The 18,677-nt window shown below is 45.0% G+C and overlaps 1 protein-coding gene across 4 annotated transcripts in view; it reads right to left on the minus strand.

Annotated features, from left to right (window-relative positions):
- Nucleotides 1-18,677, minus strand: part of PTPN3 (protein tyrosine phosphatase non-receptor type 3) — a 147,575-nt gene that overhangs the window by 86,946 nt on the left and 41,952 nt on the right. For all 4 annotated transcript variants that reach the window (XM_060781441.2, XM_060781442.2, XM_060781443.2 and 1 more), the window contains 3 exons: nt 7,242-7,320; nt 6,680-6,724; nt 5,012-5,064 (listed from right to left, as the gene is read on the minus strand). In XM_060781441.2, coding sequence (XP_060637424.2) covers nt 5,012-5,064; nt 6,680-6,724; nt 7,242-7,320 — 177 coding nt within the window. The remainder of the gene's footprint in view (nt 1-5,011; nt 5,065-6,679; nt 6,725-7,241; nt 7,321-18,677) is intronic.

Below are 18,677 nucleotides of genomic sequence, written 5' to 3' on the forward strand. Positions count from 1 at the left end.
CGTCTCTCTGCCATGTTTGGAAGGCTTTATTTTCCTTGTCAATCAGCTGTTGAATCTCATTGTCATTTTCGTCAAACCAATCTTGATGTTTCTTGGTTTGATATCCAATAGTTTCTTCGCAGGCTGTGATGATGGAGGTCTTCAGTTTGTTCCAATGCTCCTCAATATTTTTGGAGTGTTCTATGGGTAGATGGTCCTTGAGTGCTGTTTGGAGAAGGGCTCGTTTGGAGGGCTCCTGAAGGGCTTGGGTGTTCATTTTGCACCTTGTCTTTCTTCCTTGGCTATCAAGATCGCTTGGGGGCGAACTTGATAGCCATCGTGGATTGGATTAGCCTGTGGTCTGTCCAGCAGTCGTCAGCACCTGTCATGGCTCTTGTGAGAAGCATGTCACGGTGGTCTCTGGCATGTGTGATTATGTAGTCTAAGAGGTGCCAGTGCTTTGACCGGGGGTGCTTCCATCATGTCTTGAACTTGTTTTTCTGGCAGAAGAGCATGTTGGTGATGACAAGGTTGTGTTCTGCACATTTGGTGAGAAGGAGCTTGCTATTTGAGTTGCTGTTTCCAACCCCATCTTTTCCTATGGTCCTACCGTGGAAAAAAAAGCCAATGGGATTTTGGCCTGCATCAATAGGAGTCTAGTGTCTAGATCCAGGGAAGTCGTGCTACCCCCTCTATCCTGCCTTGCTTAGGCCACACCTGGAATATTGTGTCCAATTCTGGGCACCACAATTCAAGAGAGATATTGACAAGCTGGAATGTGTCCAGAGGAGGGCGACTAAAACGATCAAGGGTCTGGAGAACAAGCTCTATAAGGAGCGGCTTAAAGATCTGGGCATGTTTAGCCTGAAGAAGAGAAGGCTGAGAGGAGACATGATAGCCATGTATAAATACGTGAGATGAAGTCATAGGGAGGAGGGAGCAAGCTTGTTTTCTGCTGCCCTGGAGACTAGGATGCAGAACAATGGCTTCAAACTACAAGAAAGAGATTCCATCTGAACATTAGGAAGAACTTCCTGACTGTGAGAGCAGTTCAGCAGTGGAACTCTCTGCCCCGGAGTGTGGTGGAGGCTCCTTCTTTGGAAGCTTTTAAACAGAGGCTGGAAGACCATCTGTTGGGGGTGCTTTGAATGCAATTTTCCCGCTTCTTGGCAGGGGGTTGGACTGGATGGCTCTTGAGGTCTCTTCCAACTTTATGATTCTATCATTCTAGGTTGAAGTTTCGTCCAACTCTTGCATGAAAGTCCCCCAGGAGGATGATTTGTCCTCCTTAGGTAATTCCAATAGAATGATGTCCAGCTGACAGTAAAAGTTTTCCTTGATGTCTTCATCAGCATCTAGTGTTGGCCCTTATGGTTGCCTGCTGGTTTTCGGCAAGTTCAATTAGAAGAGTTGAGAATTGTTTGTTAATGCCAGTGGGTGCTTTGGTCAGATTCTTCACCAGATCATTTCTGATAACAAAGCCAATTCCGTGCATTCTTCGGTCTTCTTCATGCAGTCCCTTCCAGAAGAAGGTGTAGCCTCATTTTTCTTTCTTCAGCTGTCCCTCTCCTGCTCTCTGAGTCTTCTGAAGTGCTGCTATGTCAATGTTAAAGCATGCCAGCTCCCTTGCAATGATAGCAGTTCTGCGTTCAAGGTGTTCACTGTCAGTGTTGTCCATCAGTGTCCGTATGTTCCATGTTCCAAAGTTATTTTCTTTTTTGGCCGCAGGATGATGATCCCACTGGACATGACAGTTCAGTGAGGGATAAGAGAGGCAGACTATGTTTAGGGCACCTATTCTAGCCCCTTCCCCATGTGGGGTGAACAGATGGGATCCTAAAAAGGGCTGCTCAGTCATGGATACAGCTGCTGAACTACTCAACTGCCTCGGAACTTGAGGTAGAATGACTGAGTCCATATCCACCACCCATATGCCAGTCTGTGACTAAGGGCTTCCAGTTTTCACAGTCCTGCCCCCGTCACCACTCGCTGATCGCCATGGGACTTTTGTTGGTTTGTTTTTATTTTCCTTGGAAGATGTCTGTGCGTGTGTTTTTTAAATGTGTGGACGTCAGTGCACAGCGGATCAACACATGGTCTTTACAGAGTGAGGTTCCATCTGGTGGCATAGTTAACACGACGACTGTGGCTTCTCAATCTGTTGCAGCCTTCTTCCGCCTTCACAGCCGTTGTAACATGTATTATGTTATCCTCCGCCTCTTCCGCCATTGAGGTCTTTGGGTCTTCGGGAACCTCCCCAGCTGCTACTCCAAGGAGTGCACGACTCCAGTCGTTGTGCCCACATGTTCATTGGAACACGCAAGCCCCTTCACCAGGACAAGGTGACAGTCCATCGAGGAATAGAGGTCCGGAAGGCATGGATGACATCTCCTAGCATTTTCTTTTTAAAAAGAATTCATAAAAATCTAGATTTAACCCCGTTTACATTTAACTATGTTAGTGTGGAAACAGAATGGCAAGCTCCTACATCAGAAAGCTATAAGAAGATAGGTACAATATGATCATTTCAATCTGGGAATAACAGTATCAGGTGAATTTAGGGAACATCTATATCTATAAATTTCCTCCTGGCGTCCAACGAGGAAGCAAAACTCTAAAACCCCTCCACAAAACTCTACCAAAATTGCCATGCCCCAAGGACAACCCACTAGGTACAAACTAATCCAGTCAGAAATCAAAACCGCACAACAACAACCCCAAAAAACGGCAGAACAACTGAGCATGCGCACTGGCGCAAACTCCCCGGCGCGCGCGCACACACATGGCCCCTCACACACACCCCCGCGCGGCACACACACGCGCGCGCGCGCCCTGTCCTCCACTCAAAAAAACCCCCAAAGAAACAGCAGACACCCCAAAAATCCACACAAGGGAAGAGCTACCGTTACAGCATTGAGATCCAAGCGCGTGCGAGCTTCCTCCCTCACGGCAGCATACTCGGGAGCCTATCCCGCACACATGGCCACACACATACACACAACTTCGCCTTCCCCTTGCTCTTTGCTTTTTTCTTTTAAAGGTGAGGCAAGCAGGCGCAAAAGAGGCATTTCTTCCTGACGGTTGTGTGTGAGTGAGAGAGGGGGGAAGGAAACTCCCTGCAAGGCTTGCAAGTCCTCCTCCTTTCTCCCTTCAGGCAGCTTCCTCTCCTTCTCATTCCTCCTCCTCCTGCCTCTTTCCTTCTCTCCCTCGCTCCTTCCCCTTGAACTTCCCAGGCGATCTCCATGGCGCCATGACCCCTTCCCCTTCCCCTTCCTCCTTGCATGCTGTGGCAACGGAGGAAAGAGAGAAAGGAAGAAGGGGGGAAAGAAAGAAGGAAGCATGGGAAAGAGGGGAGAGCGCGCCTTGCACAGCCCGGGGGGGGGGGGTAGAGAGAGAGAGGGAGAGGGAGAGGTAGAGAGAGAGGTAGAGAGAGGGGGAGAGGTAGAGAGAGAGAGAGGTAGAGAGAGAGGTAGAGAGAGAGGTAGAGGTAGAGAGAGAGAGGTACAGAGAGAGAGAGAGAGGTAGAGAAAGAGAGGTAGAGAGAGAGAGAGGTAGAGAGAGAGAGGTGGGGGGGGGGGGAGAGAGAGACGGCGTTTTCCATAGACACCTCCAAAGTCATGTGGCCACTGGCATGACTGCATGGAGCGCCCTTACCTTCCTGCCAGAGTGGTATCTATTGCTCTACTTACATTTGCATGTTTTTGAACTGCTGTATGAATTGAAAATCATTCTATCTATCTATCTTTTACAACTTGGCAACATACACATGTTGGCAGAGCAACAGTGGCCGCATATGGGTGTGTGGAGTTGTGAAAATATAGTGGAATTAATGCACATGCAAGATCATCCCCACAATAACCCCTCAAGACATGCACTCCACCAGAGCCACTTATTTCCCGCGTGACTGTGTATTTGAGGGGAGAGTTGAGGAAATATAGTAAAATTAACATCCATGTAGGTATTCTCCACAACTTCCTTTCAACATAGACATTGCCATATTATCCACACCCATATGTGTATGCGCGTGTGTGTGCATGCACTATATCTCCTCCCAAAGAATGGAGACAAAGAGGGAGGTAAGGTTGGCCACAGCAACGCGTGGTGGGTACAGCTAGTAGATTATGAATTTGATGAGTGTAGGCCTGTCTTTATTCATGTCAGTTTTAACAAGAATTTCATAAAATCCACATATAACAGGATGGAAAAAACCTGGTATTTAGCCAGTGAGAGATGATTGCAATTCCATCAGGGGTGTGGACCCTACATGTGGAAGTCAAGAGGAAGTTGACATGGGCTAGGAGCTTATTTTCCACATTCAGAACTACTGTGTTCTACATAAGATCATTTCGGAAATGATAAGGTGTATGTATTTGAAGAAAGCCTATTTTTAGAGGGTGCCTACATGTATCGTGATGTGCTTTCAAGATATGTCCACGTGGTGAATCTTTTAAGGAGATGCCTTCATGTACTAATGACATATTTGAAGGAAACACTCACGTCTTGTTGTTCTAAGCAAATGGAGAGTTAATTCGCAAAGCTAGGCCAGACACTTTTCCCTTTCAAGTAGTGTACATGGAATTTTGTATCAGTTAACATCTAGAGATACATAATTTCACTGAAATTCATTTCTATTTCTGTCATTTATTTCTGTACTTGCTTACTAACTCAACATTTACAGGGGTATTACTGGGGACAGTGATGTGTGTGTGTCTTTGCTAGCTGGCCCAAGGAACTAAGCAAGAAATCTTAATTCCTAAACAAAGTTATGAAAGCATTTTGAGAATGTTAAACAGATTTGGTTCTATGGATAAGTTATTTATTGACATGTATTTTATCTGCATCCAAATGCATTTTCACACACTGGATTTCATTAACACCTTGGACGTTTTAAGCTTTTTTAAAAAAACTGTAATATTCACACAATGAAGTAGAAAGGCTAAGGAACTAGACAATAAAGATGAAAAGCACAAACGTTTCTTTCATGTTTCAAGGAAATAGAAGTGAACAACTTACTGACAATATCACTACTTACACTGAACTGCATATGAAGCAAGTACCACAGCTGAATTCACAGGGCATAACAACCTGAAAGAGAAAAGTGAAAGGTTATTAACATTCTGCATGATCTGTAGTTATAGTTATATGCCAAAATGCACCATGAACATTATATGTTTAACCACTAAACACCAAAATGTCTATCACAGTTGTAATAAGCTATAGTTTTAAATCAACACTGTTTATTTTGCCTTGCATCTACCTGCCACTTTCATATAAAAAGTGCATATTGTGTTTTCGCCCTCACCTCCTTTTAGATCTAACAGAACCTATCAAGCCGTTCACAGGTAAAACACTGGATTCATAATCTTTTACTTTAATTAAAACACCTGAATTATAGGGTCATACATTTTGCAGCAACTCCTTTGGAGAGGAGATTGATCAATACACACCAATTGATGATAAGCAGAGAAATAGATAAACTATTCTATCTGTGCCATGAAATAAACCACAAATATAATACCCATGAATTTATCCTGAACTGGTTTTCTGTAAAAAAAAAAAAATAGACATTTCAGTTAAACTAAATAAAACAATAAAGATTCTGGAAAGGAGATTCTACCTGAACATTAGGAAGAACTTCCTGACTGTAAAAGCTGTTTCACTGTGGAACCTTCTGTCTTCGAGGCTCCTTTTTTGGAGGCTTTTAAATGGAAGCTGGATGGCCTCTGTCACGGGTGCTTTGATTGTGTGTTCCTACATGGCAGGGGGTTGGGCAGGATGGCTCTCTTCCAACTCTATGATTCTATGATATAGATCTACATGTGCTATAATTGTACTGTTGCCTCATACTGATCCAGAGGCCTGCAATCTCATGTTTGATTGCTGCAATATCTGCCTGCCACCTTCAGTGATTCTGCTCTATTAAAATATTACTTTAAAATACTATGGTAGAATTTAAAAACATAACAATAAGAATATTAGTGCAGTATACATATCCCATTAAAAAACCATTCTGCACAAACTCTCAAAGTCTTTTTAAAATACAATAATTTTCACAGTTGGTGGAAGGAGAATAGTAAGAAGATAAAGCCCATCTCCTCACCAGAGAGGCATGTGACAGTGATGGGACCAAAAGAAAACTTCTACAGGGAAATAATGTCTTTCATATAGTCTGGACCCAAGACATCCCCAGCACTGTTCTAGAAAAAAGAACCAGCAGGGTTCAATACTGTAGCTGTTTCAACAATGTTCCCTCTAACTAACCCAAGTCATCACTCTGGTCAATACTGTAGCTCTTTCAATACTGTAGCTGTTTCAACAATGTTCCCTCTAACTAACCCAAGTCATCACTCTGGTCACAAGCTTTTGGATGTGCGGAAGTTTCTGAACAGCTTACAAAAGAAGTGTAGAGCATTTTACAGCAATTTAAATGTCATACAATCAAAGCTTGTGTCACTGTGAACTGATGTAATATTTTAAGGAACATGTGCAGCTGCCACACTAGTTTCAAGCTATTCACATGCAGTCCTAGTCTTGCTGAAATCTGGGCATTCAAGCTCAGAACAAACTACAAACCTGACATTTCAGGGAGTATGTAAACCTATCCAATGCAGGCTGAATCCCTATTCTTTGATCATTCCAAATCTGGGCACCATTCATTCAACAGTTAACCAATCAAACTGTTTCAGTCTGAACTTATTACCTTCCTTCCAAAATATCAGCCTTCAACTGCAAGAAGATTAAATGTCTACAAAAAGAATGAGTAAAGAATAATTATGGATTATTCTTCAAGAAACTACATTATAAAAATTAATATGAATAATAATTGTAATACTAAGAATTTCTTTATCTGCAAAAGAAAGTAAACATTACACCTACTAAAATCATCATTCCATGTTTTATTCTTGCAGCATATCTAAATATTTATCTAATAGTTTTCAGTAAAAAACACTTTATGAGAAAAAAATTATAGATTTCTAGAAATTACTTACATTAAAATTATAAACCTAATTTCTGCAATAGGAAAAAGCACTTTCTGAAAAACAAAATATCTCAACTAAATTTACATCTGGTTCAATATGTTGTATTTCCTATTGTAAATTTAATATGTGTGCTTTAAACGAACTGTCCAATAATATAAATGCCAACTGTAGGTAGAAGATAGCAATCATGACATATTTAATAAGAATACCAGGATAAGAGAAATGCAAGCAGTTCTTAACATACGACAATAGATATGGGACCGGGGGGGGGGGGGGATTTACCTGTTTTTTTCTTGCTGCAGTGTGTTGGGATCAGGCATAAAAAATCTTACTCGGAAGTACAGACTGCAGGGGGAACCTCCTACAATGTTTTATAAAATTACAGTCAATGATCAATAGATTCTTTTTTCCAAGTAGACTGATATATGCATATATATTATACATACATGAAAAGGAGAAAGCAATATACCATCTAAAATATCAGATGATATTTCATAAGGAAAACAGAATCTTAGGCATTATCTTCTTAAAACAGAAAATGAATAAATCTCAATTATTAAATGTTTAATTCATAAGAAAAACACAATAAGAACACTGATGCAATTTTCCATTTTAAAAATACAAATAATATTTTTAGAAACGGATTGCACCACATCATTTCACATATAATTCAGCCTGTTTATGAGCTATCAAATGTGAAAACCATTCATATCTTGGTTGAGTGACTGGCATATTAGGGAGGCACAAAAAGACATAAGCACAGACAGATATGCTCATGTGTATACTCATGCCAAAGTTGAGGGCAAGTTTTGAGGCCAAAATTATGAATTTCAATACAGCCCATGAATAAGTTGAAGGCTATTCTGCAGGGATGGGAAAGTGCCAATGCTGCACAAGGGAGCTAGGAAGCACTGGCCACAAGCACCATTTCCTCATCCAGGCATTTAAAGATGGCAGAAGTGATGGTTTGGTGGAGAGAGTAGGAGAGGCGAATGCTTCTTTCAGGTTGTCCTGGGATGGATCAAACTCTTGCCTTTTGCCACTCAGAGAAGGGGCAGTTGCTTTTTTTATAAGTGCTAAGGTACAGAACCACACTGTTTTGGGGATAAGTTGACCCAGGTTTTGCGGGTTTACCTTTTTGAATAAAATTTCTAGATTTATACAGGAGTTTATAAGGTAATAGTTTCTCCGTTTTTCTATTTCAAAATTGGCTTTTAACAGTGTGTCATTAATTAATTAATTTTAAATGGTTAATTAATGGCACACTGTTAAAAGCCAATTAGTTTTAAATGGTTTAAATTCTATAGAGAGTTTAACTGCATTTTAAAAATTACTTGAACTATTTTTACTTATTTCTCTGCATGAGCTTTTGCCTGTTTTATAGTCTGAAAACCACATTGGGCCCGATTTTGGCCCATATTCCCTCACATTAAGTGCCATGGCTAGGGCTGATGGAATTTGCAACAGGGCTACATTATTCCCACTACTAGGATGAATATTAAAAACTGTGTGAGATAAGATGGTAACCTGTGGTACCCATAACAGAAGTCGCAAACCATCTCACAACAGCAATATCTAGAAACTACGATTCAGTGAGAAGTGGAAACACTCAAGGACAAAATCCTCAATATGGACCCACAGGCCCAATGCAAGATACCATGGTATTAAATGAAATTGAAAAATCAAGGAAAAGCTACATGACTCTGTTTTCTCTCTCTCTCTCGCTCTCTCTCTCTGTGTGTGTGTGTGTGATCTACATGGATATGCCATTGAAAATAACTGGTACTTTACAGATGGTAAAACCCATAGTTTGTCCTAGAGTACACAAATGGGATTTATCTATGTATTCAAGTGCAACATAGACAAATCCAAGATACTCCACTTAGGCAGAGAAATTGAAATGCAAAAATACAGAATGGGGGACACCTGGCTCAATAGCAGTACGTATGAAAAAGAACTTCTTGACTGTGAGAGCTGCTCAGCAGTAGAACTCTCTGCCCCAGAATGTGGTGGAGGCTCCTTCTTTGGAGGCTTTTAAACAGGCTGGGGTGCTTTGAATGGCATTTTCCTGCTTCTTGGCAGGGGGTTGGACTGGATGGCCCATGTGGTCTCTTCCAACTCTATGATTCTATGGAGTCTACTCTAGCTAGGAGAAATCAAAAGGTTTCAGGCCACTTTCTCCTTGTTAATTTTACAGCCTGACACAATACTAAATTCATTGATAATTTCCAATAAGGCATGTATGCTTCTTAAAGGTTTCCTTAAGAAACACAGCAAATCATCTGCATACACCTTCCCTTTAAATTCATACCCTTTTACTTTAACTCCTTTAATTTCACTAACTTCTCTAATTCTACTGTTCAAAATTTCTAGTATCCAAATGAACAGTAGGGGCAACAAGGGACAGCCTTGTCTTGTCCCTTTTTGAATTTCTACATAATTTGACATTTGATCATTTATTTTTAATTTGGATCTTTCCCTTGAGTAGATAGCTCCTATTGCCTTTCTAAAGTGTTGACCTATTCTGAAATGGTCCAATACTTTAAACATATAATCCCATCAAACATTGTCAAATGCTTTCTCTGCATCTATGAACAGTAACACAATCTCTCTATTTATTTTATTATTTATTTATTTATTTATTTGACTACTCCCAATTTGGCTCGGAGCGGTTTACAGCAGTAGATTAAAACAATACAATTAACTTTAAAATACAATAAAAACAAGAACAGACATAGTCCCGAGTTATTCACCCATCGAAAGCTTGTCGTAAGAGAAAGGTTTTACAGGCTTTCCGAAAAACAAGTAGGTCTCAGATAGATCGGGTTTCAACTGGCAAGGCATTCCATAAATAAGGCGCTAAAATCGAGAAGGCTCTCTGCCTAGTAGAGGACAGATGATAAGTCCGGATGTTGGCGACTTCAAGCAAATTTTGGTCTTCGGACCAAAGTAATCTCTGGTCCGAAGGGGGATAAGCAGGTAGGGGGATAAGCAGGCGCTCAGGTATGCTGGCCCCATAACATATAAGGCCTTAAAGGTTAATACCAGCACCTTGAAAGTAATCTGGTACTCAATCGGTAGCCAGTACAGCTGTTGTAGAATTGGGGTGATACGACACCTTGCCGGCACCCTGGCGAGCAGACGAGCCGCCGCATTTTGCACCAGCTTCAGTTTCCAGATCACTGACAAAGGAAGGCCAATGTAGAGGGCGTTACAGTAGTCAAGCCTCGAGATGACCGTCGCCTGGATCACCGTAGCCAGGTCGTTCCTAGATAGGTAGGGAGGCAGTCGCCTAGCCTGACGTAGATGGAAAAATGCAGATCTGCTCACAGCAGAGACTTGGGCCTCCATTGTGAGCAGCAGGTCCAATAAGACACCAAGACTCTTTACAGAAGATGACAGACGTAGTGTCTCGCCATCCAGGGTAGGAAGCTGGATCTCCCTCCCACCCGGATGGCCCAGCCAAAGGATCTCCGTCTTCGCTGGATTCACCCTCAACCTGCTGGCACGCGGTTGCCAGTAATGGCCTCAAGGCACTGATAGAAATTTTCGGGTACAGAGTCTGGCCGGCCCTCCATCCTCAGAATGAGCTGAGTGTCATCAGCGTACTGGTGGCACTCAAGCCCAAAGCTCCGCACCAGTCGGGCAAGTGGTTGCATATAGATGTTAAATAATAGAGGAGAGAGAATAGTTCCCTGCGGGACCCCGCAAGTTAGCGGAGATCTCTCTGAAACCATCCCTCCCCTCACCACATGCTGTTCCCGATTCTGGAGGAAGGGAGACACCCATTTAAGGGGTATCCCCCTAACCACAGTCATGGCTAGGCGGTGGGTCAATAGATTGTGATCAACCATATCAAATGCTGCTGTGAGGTCCAATAACACAAGCAGTGCTGATCCGTCTTGATCCATCTGGCAGCGAAGCTGATCTGTGATGGCAACTAGCACAGTCTCCGTCCCGTGCACCCTAAGGAAGCCAGACTGGAAGGAATCAAGCCTGGCTGTGTCATTTCGGAACTGCTGCAACTGTTCCGCTGCTGCCCTCTCAACCACCTTGCCCAGAAACGGAAGGTTCGAGACTGGGCGGTAGCTAGAGGGAACCAAATGATCTTAGTCTGGTTTTTTCAGCAGCGGAGATACCATCGCCTCTTTTAAACCCTCTGGAAAAACTCCTTGCTCAAGGGAGCTATTTATTATATTCAACAGAGGTTCACGTAATCCCTCCAAGCAAGATTTTACTAGCCAGGAGGGACACGGATCAAGGGAGCAGGTGGTCGGCCTAGTTGCAGTCATGATCCTATCGACAGCCTCTGCATCCAGCGGGGTGAACTGGTCGAGGATTTGCCCCGCGAGTGGCCATGGAGTCTCAAGTTCACTTACTGTATCAATCGTGGCAGGGAGATCCCGGCAGAGAAGCGAGATCTTCTCTGCGAAGTAGCACTGGAAAACCTCAGCAGAAGGGGCCAGATCATTATTGTTTGGGACAGAAGGGATTGTTGTCAGGGATCTAATAATCTTAAATAATTGTGCTGGGTATGAGCTCGCAGACGCTATCAAGGAAGCATAATAAGATTTTTTAGCCTTGGTGACAGCATGCTCATAAGACTCTCTAAAATTCTTATAAGCTGATTCCAATTCCCCGTCACGGAGTTCCCGCCACACAACCTCTAGCCGTCTCTTCTCTCGCATGGAGTTCCTCAGTGAACCAAGGAGACCGATTCTTACGGGGTTGGAGAGGGCGTCTAGGGGCGATCTCGTCGATCTCGTATTTGGGTCTTGTTCAGCATACTCTAATATATCTATCACTGTTCTCACGTTTTGGCTCACATGCCTACCTGGGAAGAAGCCTGCTTGATCCCCATGTACTATTTTGGTTAAGATTTGTTTTCAATCCGTTCGCTAAAATTTCTGCAAATAACTTATAATCATTATTGACCAATGAAATTGGTCTATAATTCTTTACTTGCTTGATATCTCTGTCTTGTTTAGGTAAAAGAACTATTGTAGCTTCCTCCCAAGACTCAAGCATCTCTCCTTTTTGGAGCACTTCATTTATCGTAGAAAGCAATAACAGGCCTAATTCTGCTTTATACACACTATAAAACAAAGCAGAGAATCCATCTGGACCTGGGGTTTTATTTAATTAAGCTTTATCTATAATTTATTTAATTAAGCTTTATCTTCCCATGTGATTTGCCTATCCAGATCTGATTTCATATCTTCTGAAAGCTTAGTGACCTTCATATCCACTAGGTATTGATCTATTTTTATGTCTATCGGTGTATTTTTTGTAAAGAAATCTTCTCACACTGGTGAGAAAGCAAGCCAGGAAAGGAGGCTTTAAGAACTTCTGTCTCCCAGCTACACCCTGCTATCAGCCTGCCTGCAAGAACAGGAGAGGGTCGGCGTCCTGGCTGCATCTCCCCCACACTGGTGAGAAAGCAAGCCAGGAAAGGAGGCTTTAAGAACTTCTGTCTCCCAGCTGCACCCTGCTATCAGCCTGCCTGCAAGAACAGGAGAGGGTCGGCGTCCTGGCTGCATCTCCCCCACACTGGTGAGAAAGCAAGCCAGGAAAGGAGGCTTTAAGAACTTCTGTCTCCCAGCTGCACCTTGCTATCAGCCTGCCTTTCTAGGCTCTACTCGTGATGTTGGCCTATGTTGTTGCTCCCTGGAGAACTATTGTGTAGCTGCTTTTTGTGAACACAAAAAGCCCTGCTGCGCCGAGCTGCCGCGACCTCGGCGTCCCTGCTGCCGCGCGGCCGCGCCTGGTCTTCCAGAGGAGGCGGGCCGCGATCCTCCATCTGTCGTAGCCGGGGCCTAATGCGTGGTCCGGCCTGCTCCGCGGCCCGTCTGCAGTGAGGCGCCCGCAGCTGCAACTCTGGTATTCTCCGGCGTCCTGACGCCCTTTGAGACCCCCCGTCCCCCGACCTTCGAGACCCCCGTCCTCCATCGCACCGGCCCTCTGCTGGTTCAGTTCGGCCTTCATCGGCTCCGGCTTGAGTCGGCCCTGTTTTGATTGAACTGTGTTGTCATCATCAGGCTGTGTGACTGTGTTGATCGAGTCTGTGTTGTACTATCTGGCTGACTATTTGTGCTGACCAAGTTTGTGTTGACCGAGCTATATTATTTCCATCTGGCTGACTGACTATTTGTGCCGACCGAGTTTGTGTTGATCGAGTTGTATTATTTCCATCTGGTTGGCTGACTGCATTCTCCAACCTCCTGTTACTGGCAAGTTTGCCTTAGGAAGAGTACCTACAGCAGCCCTGTGCCGACCGACTATTGAGACTCCTATATTCTTGTGTTGATTACTAAAACTCTTGGCCGAGTATTGTCATCCTGTGAGGGGGGAGGGGTGGTCTGCCCGCCATCAGGCACGAGCCGCCCACCATCGCGGCCGTTAACTTAGAGCCCACCACCTCTGGAAGACTGAGTCGGCCACCTGTGACCAAATTACTGCCACCTTGCATCTCGCTGATCCAATCCTGGACAAACTGTGCTGTTCGTTGTTAAGCTCGAGTTTTCACCATCTCGTCGAGCAATCCATCAAATCCGGAAGACCGTGTGGGCCACCCTCTGTTTTGGTTTGATTACTGCCATCTCCCGGCATCTCACGGTCTCCAATTTTGTGGGATACTAGTATTTATACTATCAGCACTTTAATCTATTACATCAGTGGACTATTACTTTATTGAACCTAAGCACCTTAATCCTTTTAACTTTGTCAACCATTTATTGAGTGTGTTAATCATCTCTGATGGTGCTAATCATCTCTGCTTTTATTGACTACTATCGGAATCTATGCTGATCATCTTAATTGTGCTGACTGCTCCTGATGGTTGCTAACTAATTTTGACTCCATGACCAGTTGGCTACATCGAGTATTTTTTAATTGTTGTGATCTTAGCACTTTATGCCATTAGCACTTTAAATTACCTTTTTGTGGCACTTAACCAACTATAGCACTTTAATTGATTTGATAGTTGATTTGATACATCCAGTGTTGAATCAGGCCTCCATGACGCACCTTATCTAAAACCTTGGGTTAATTGTCAAGCCATCGCATTTAATTGTTGTTCTACTGTGTTGTGCTGAATAAGTCTCCATCTGTACTCCAAGAGCTTAATCTTGCCCCTGACTGTGCTTAACAACTACTACCCATGTTACCACCCACTCCTTGGCATCTGTTAATTTGGTTGCTAATTGCATATGTGGGTCATAAGAAATGGAATAGCACGGGGGAACTCGAATATAATTCAACAGGACCGGGGAACACTTGGAAAACAAAGCCATGGCAAACTGAAATTGTAACATGGCATGCAAACCGCAATGATCCTTGGTTTATTATTATAGGTATCAAATGCGTCATGGAGGAGGGAGAGGCTTCCGTTAACCGAGGAGTCCCCATAGAAGTCGTGGTGGGGAAGGGGAGATACGGGAAAGGGAGACCTTTAATTCGGCCTAGGGAACGTAGAACAACATTAGTAATTCCAAATCGGTCTCCTGATACGGTAAGTAGGTGTAACCAGGATGGCGGTCCCTCTGGATTGAAAGTGGTGCTGTTGAACGCCAGATCTGTCAACGGTAAAACAACTTTCATCCAGGACTTAATTCTGGACGAACGGGCAGATCTGGCGTGCATCACAGAGACCTGGCTGGACGAAGCGGGAGGTGTAAATTTGACCCAGCTTTGTCCACCCGGGTTCTCTGTGCAGCACCAACCGAGATCCGGAGGGCGGGGAGGCGGAGTTGCAGTAGTCTACAGAGATTCTATTTCTCTGACCAGGACCCCCATCCCGCAGTCAACAAATTTTGAATGCGTCCACCTGAGGGTGGGTGACCGGGACAGATTAGGGATTCTGTTAGTGTACCGTCCACCTCGCTGCACTACAGTCTCCCTACCTGAGCTAGCGGGGGTAGTCTCGGACCTGGCATTGGAGTCCCAACGGCTGCTTGTGCTGGGGGACTTCAACGTCCACGCCGAGGTTGCCCTAACGGGAGCGGCTCAGGACTTCATGTCTACCATGGCGACCATGGGGCTGTCCCAACAAGTATCTGGCCCCACCCACAGTGCTGGACATACATTGGACTTGGTTTTCTGTCAGGGATGGGAGGAAGGTGGCGGTGTTGAGGAGTTATCCATCTCTCCGTTGCCATGGACCGACCACCACCTGGTCAGCTTTAGACTTACTGCACCCCCTAACCTCCGCAGAGGTGGAGGACCCGTTAAATTGGTCCGCCCCAGGAGGCTTATGGATCCGGAAGGATTCCTGATGGCTCTTGGGGATTTTCCCGCCACCTCGGTTGGTGATCCTGTTGATGCCCTGGTCGCTCTCTGGAATGGGGAGATGACTAGGGCAATAGACACGATCGCTCCAGAACGTCCCCTCTCAAGTAGCCGAACTAAACCAGCCCCTTGGTTTACTGAGGAGCTGGCGGTGTTGACGCGAAAGAAGAGGGAACTAGAGAGCGTGTGGCGTTCGGATCCGAGCGAGCCAAACCGAACACGGTTTGTGTCCTTTTTAAGGTCATATGCCGCGGCAATAAGAGCCGCAAAGAAAACTTTCTTTGCGGCCACTATTGCGTCTGCAAAGAACCGTCCGGCTGAACTGTTCCGAGTTGTCAGAGGCCTATTAAAACCCACCATTCAGGATGGGTGCCCTGATGACTCGGCAGCTCGCTGTGAAGCTTTTGCTCAGTTCTTTGCAGACAAAGTCGCTTTGATCCGCTCTGGACTGGACGCCACATTAACGGCAGTCTCTGAGGATGTAACACGAGCATCTGCTTGTCCAATTTTGATGGATTCTTTTCAATTGGTTCAAACCGAGGATGTGGACAAGGTGCTTGGAGGAATGAGAGCTACCACATGCATCCTAGACCCCTGCCCATCCTGGCTTCTAAAGGAGGCCAGAGGGGGATTGGCCGAGTGGGTTAAGGTGGTGGTTAATGCCTCCCTTCGGGAAGGCATTTTTCCAGCCAGCTTAAAGCAAGCTGTGATAAAACCGCTGTTGAAGAAACCATCACTGGACCCCACTCAATTGGTAAACTATCGGCCTGTTTCCAATCTTCCCTTTTTGGGCAAAGTCATGGAACGTGTGGTGGCCTCACAACTCCAGGCATTCTTGGTAGACACGGATTATCTAGATCCGGCACAGTCTGGCTTTAGGCCGGGACATGGTACCGAGACAGCCTTGGTCGCCTTAGTGGATGATCTCCGTCGGGAGCTCGACAGGGGGAGTGTGTCCCTGTTGGTGCTACTCGACCTCTCAGCGGCCTTCGATACCGTCGACCACGGTATCCTTCTGGGACGCCTCGCGGGAATGGGTCTCGGAGGTACTGCTCTGCAATGGCTCCGGTCATTCCTCGAGGGTCGGTCTCAGAAGGTGTTACTGGGGGACTCCTGTTCTACCTCACAACCTTTGTTTTGTGGGGTTCCTCAGGGTTCAATACTGTCCCCCATGTTGTTCAACATCTACATGAAGCCGCTGGGCGAGATCATCCGGAGTTTCGGGGTGCGGTGTCATCTGTACGCAGATGATGTCCAGCTCTGTCACTCCTTTCCACCCGCTACTAAGGAGGCTGTCGAAGTCCTGAACCAGTGCTTGGCTGCTGTGACGGTCTGGATGGGGGCGAACAAATTGAAATTGAATCCAGACAAGACAGAGGTACTCCTGGTCAGTCGCAGGGCCGAACAGGGTATAGGGTTACAGCCTGTGTTAGATGGGGTCGCACTCCCCCTGAAGACACAGGTTCGCAGTTTGGGTGTGATCCTGGACTCATCGCTGAGCCTGGAACCCCAGGTTTCGGCGGTGACCAGGGGAGCATTCGCACAGTTAAGACTCGTGCGCCAACTGCGACCGTACCTTGGGAAGTCTGACTTGGCCACGGTAGTCCACGCTCTGGTTACATCCCGCCTTGACTACTGCAACGCTCTCTACGTGGGGTTGCCTTTGAAGACGGCCCGGAAGCTCCAACTAGTCCAACGGGCAGCAGCCATGGTATTAACAGGAGCAGGGCGCAGGGAGCATACAACTCCCCTGCTGTACCAGCTCCACTGGCTACCGATTAGCTACCGAGCCCAATTCAAAGTGCTGGCTTTGACCTTTAAAGCCCTAAACGGTTCTGGCCCTACATACCTATCCGAACGCATCTCGGCCTATCAGCCCACCAGGACCCTAAGATCTTCGGGAGAGGCCCTTCTCTCCATCCCGCCTGCTTCACAGGTGCGGCTCGCGGGTACGAGAGATAGGGCCTTTTCTGTGGTGGCCCCGCGGCTTTGGAATGCCCTCCCTACTGAAATAAGATCAGCCACCTCGCTAATGGCATTTCGGAAAAAACTGAAAACTTGGATGTTCCAGCAAGTTTTCGGCTAACCCGACGTGATGATGTTTTGATCATGGATTAGCAATCTCGGACAACGAATTGGATTGTGACTTTAATTATGAGATGTTCTGGTCTGTATTGGTGGCCCAATACTATGTATGTATATGTATGTATTTTATATTTTAATTTTATATTTTATATTGGAATATTGTAGTTTTAAATATGCTGTAAACCGCAATGAGTCGCCGTATAGGCTGAGATATTAGCGGTATACAAGTGTACCAAATAAATAAATAAATAAATAAATAAATCTTTAAATACTTTTTGAATTTTTCATATGTTCATAGTTATTTCTCCTTTGTACCTTATCTTAGTTATTAATGGCCTCTTCCTATGATCTTTCACTTGCCATACCCAGAGTCTGCCAGGTTTATTCGCATTTTCAAAGAAATTATGCTTGTTATACATAATTTTCCTTTCTAGTTCATTTGATAGGAATAAGCTGCACCCGTACTTTGGGAAATCTGATCTGGCCACGGTGGTCCACGCTCTTGTTACATCCCAATTAAATTACTGCAACGCGCTCTACGTGGGGTTGCCTTTGAAGACTGTTCGGAAACTCCAACTAGTCCAGCGGGAGGCAGCCAGATTGCTCTCCAGAGTGTCATACAGGGAGCATACCACCCCCCTGTTGTGTCAGCTCCACTGGCTGCCGATCCAGTTCCGAGCACAATTCAAAGTGCTGGTTTTGACCTTCAAAACCCTATACGGCTCCGGCCCAGTGTATCTGTCCGAACGGATCTCCCTTTACGTCCCACCCCAGAGTCTAAGATCTTCTGGGGAGGCCCTGCTCTCGACCCCGCCACTATCACAAATGAGGTTGGCAGGGATGAGGAGCAGGGCCTTCTTGGTGTTGGCCCCCCACCTGTGGAATTTGCTCCCCGGGGAAATTAGATCAGCGACATCACTCCTTTCCTTCAGGAAAAAACTGAAAACATGGATTTGGGACCAGGCATTCGGACAATCATGAAGATAAAGAAAGGACTTTGAGAATGGCCAGGAAATGACTAATGGAATGGAATTTGGAACTCTGAAAGACGAACACTGAGCATGTGAATAGTTTTTATATGATGTGATGTATATTGATGGTTATGGTTGTTTTAACTGTGATAATTGTTTTAACTATGGTTTTGTACACTATGTATAATTTTTGTATAGGCATCGAATTGTGCCTTTTGTAAGCCGTCCTGAGTCCCCCCTCGGGGGTTGAGAAGGGCAGGGTAAAAGTACCCAAAATAAATAAATAATAAATAAAATAATTAATTAGGCTTTCAACTAAGTGCTATGTTACGGGTAACGACAACCGGATTGAATTATGACTACGAGATTGACTATG

This window comes from Anolis sagrei, chromosome 6 (assembly GCF_037176765.1).
Source record: "Anolis sagrei isolate rAnoSag1 chromosome 6, rAnoSag1.mat, whole genome shotgun sequence".
Taxonomy (NCBI): Eukaryota; Metazoa; Chordata; class Lepidosauria; order Squamata; family Dactyloidae; genus Anolis; species Anolis sagrei.